This window comes from Sinocyclocheilus rhinocerous, unplaced genomic scaffold (assembly GCF_001515625.1).
Source record: "Sinocyclocheilus rhinocerous isolate Xijiao unplaced genomic scaffold, SAMN03320098_v1.1 scaffold1115, whole genome shotgun sequence".
Taxonomy (NCBI): Eukaryota; Metazoa; Chordata; class Actinopteri; order Cypriniformes; family Cyprinidae; genus Sinocyclocheilus; species Sinocyclocheilus rhinocerous.
The window spans coordinates 1,020,635-1,022,184 of record NW_015658514.1 but is presented as its reverse complement, the minus strand read 5'-3'; the positions used below and the strand labels follow the sequence as shown (position 1 = coordinate 1,022,184).

At 35.7% G+C, this 1,550-nt stretch overlaps 1 protein-coding gene across 1 annotated transcript in view; it reads left to right on the top strand.

The window, feature by feature from the left end:
* Nucleotides 1-1,550, top strand: part of ambra1a (autophagy/beclin-1 regulator 1a) — an 81,521-nt gene that overhangs the window by 58,348 nt on the left and 21,623 nt on the right. The window contains exon 16 of the mRNA XM_016530739.1: nt 1,097-1,207. Coding sequence (XP_016386225.1) covers nt 1,097-1,207 — 111 coding nt within the window. The remainder of the gene's footprint in view (nt 1-1,096; nt 1,208-1,550) is intronic.

Below are 1,550 nucleotides of genomic sequence, written 5' to 3'. Positions count from 1 at the left end.
TTGGCCTGGCCGTGCGTCACTCAGAAAACAACAGGCCAATCAGAAGAGAGTCTCATGAATATTAATTAGACAGGCCAAAATCGACCTGTTCTCATCAGAGCTCCTGAGAAAGGAGCTGTAAAAATATATTGAGATGGTTTTTGGTACTTATACCGCAAATATATATTCTTAAGGACATCAAAGCCTAAAATAAAACTCCAGAAAGGTGTACAATATGGGACCTTTAAATAGTAAAAATATTTCAATATTTTACTGTTTTTGCTGTACTTTGGATCAAATAAATGCAGGCTTGGTGAGCAGAAGAGACTTCTTTAAAAAACATTAAAAATCTTACTGTTCAAAAACTTTTGACTAGTAGTGTAGGTTTAGAATATCGTCTTCACCTTTCTGAAGCCAGGACCACACACTGCTTCCTCTCTGTCAGTGCCTATAAGGCTGTTACTCTACAGCTTATGATGGACATTGGCAGGAGATGGATCGATCCGACTGAAACGGGTAATTAGCCCCCAGTGATTCCACATATCAGCCTACTCTCATACTGGGGAAAACCCACTCATTATGATGTGTTGAAAAAAGATCAATTTTAAAAGTGCACAAATATTGATTACATTCAAGAATACCATAACACAGTCGAGAAAGAGAGAGCCTTCTCTTTCTGTCTGCTGTTGTTTAAGCTCAGCTCTTTGTTCTTATGCTGTGTTTGCTGAAGTTTTTTCTCTGTATTTAAACCCGACAAAGTAAAACAAGGGTTTCCCAAAGTCAAAGGGGAATTTTTTTTACTTAATGCATGGGATGTTTGTCTGATTTTTAATTATAGTTTTTAATCAGGAAAACACATTTTCCCTTTTTTTTCTTCTTTCTTTCTTCTATGTGTTTATTTATCTCTGTGCAATTAATTATTTCCAGTGGATGTCACCTTAGAATTTAAAACGGTTTAAAACTTTTAGCTTCTGTAGAGTTGAAATGAAGGTCAACCTTTTTTCTTCTTGCACAGTATATGTGACGTTGTCGATGAGCCTTACGTGGATTACAGGCACTTATTACTTTCTCTTTCTTTGTCTGCCTATGTACGTGGCCATGGAAATATTCCGTCCAGTGATGTACACTCAGATAGCAACGGCACTTCTGAACACTCTGAGAGAATATTCACCATCAATAATGGTGGAGGGGTTGGAACCAGTAGCAGCAGGGCTGGAGACAGAGCAGGGTGAGTATGGACATACTTTTATTGAGAGCACCAGAACGTATTTAAATTCAGCATTCATGTTTGTTTGTTTTTTCATTCTAAATGATTTCACTTATTTAATATAAAATGTAATTAAAATATATATATATTAGGGGTGGGCGATATGAGCTAAAATTCATATCACGATATTTTACACTGTCCAGGTGATAACGATATTATATTGCGATATGAGAAAAAAAAATTACAAGCAAAATATTTTAACCTTATATAACTAGAAAAAGTGAGGGATTGGACATAGACCTGAAAAGTCTTTTTTTATTGTGCCATTGTTTTTCTCAAAAAGTGCAAACATGCAACATGAGGT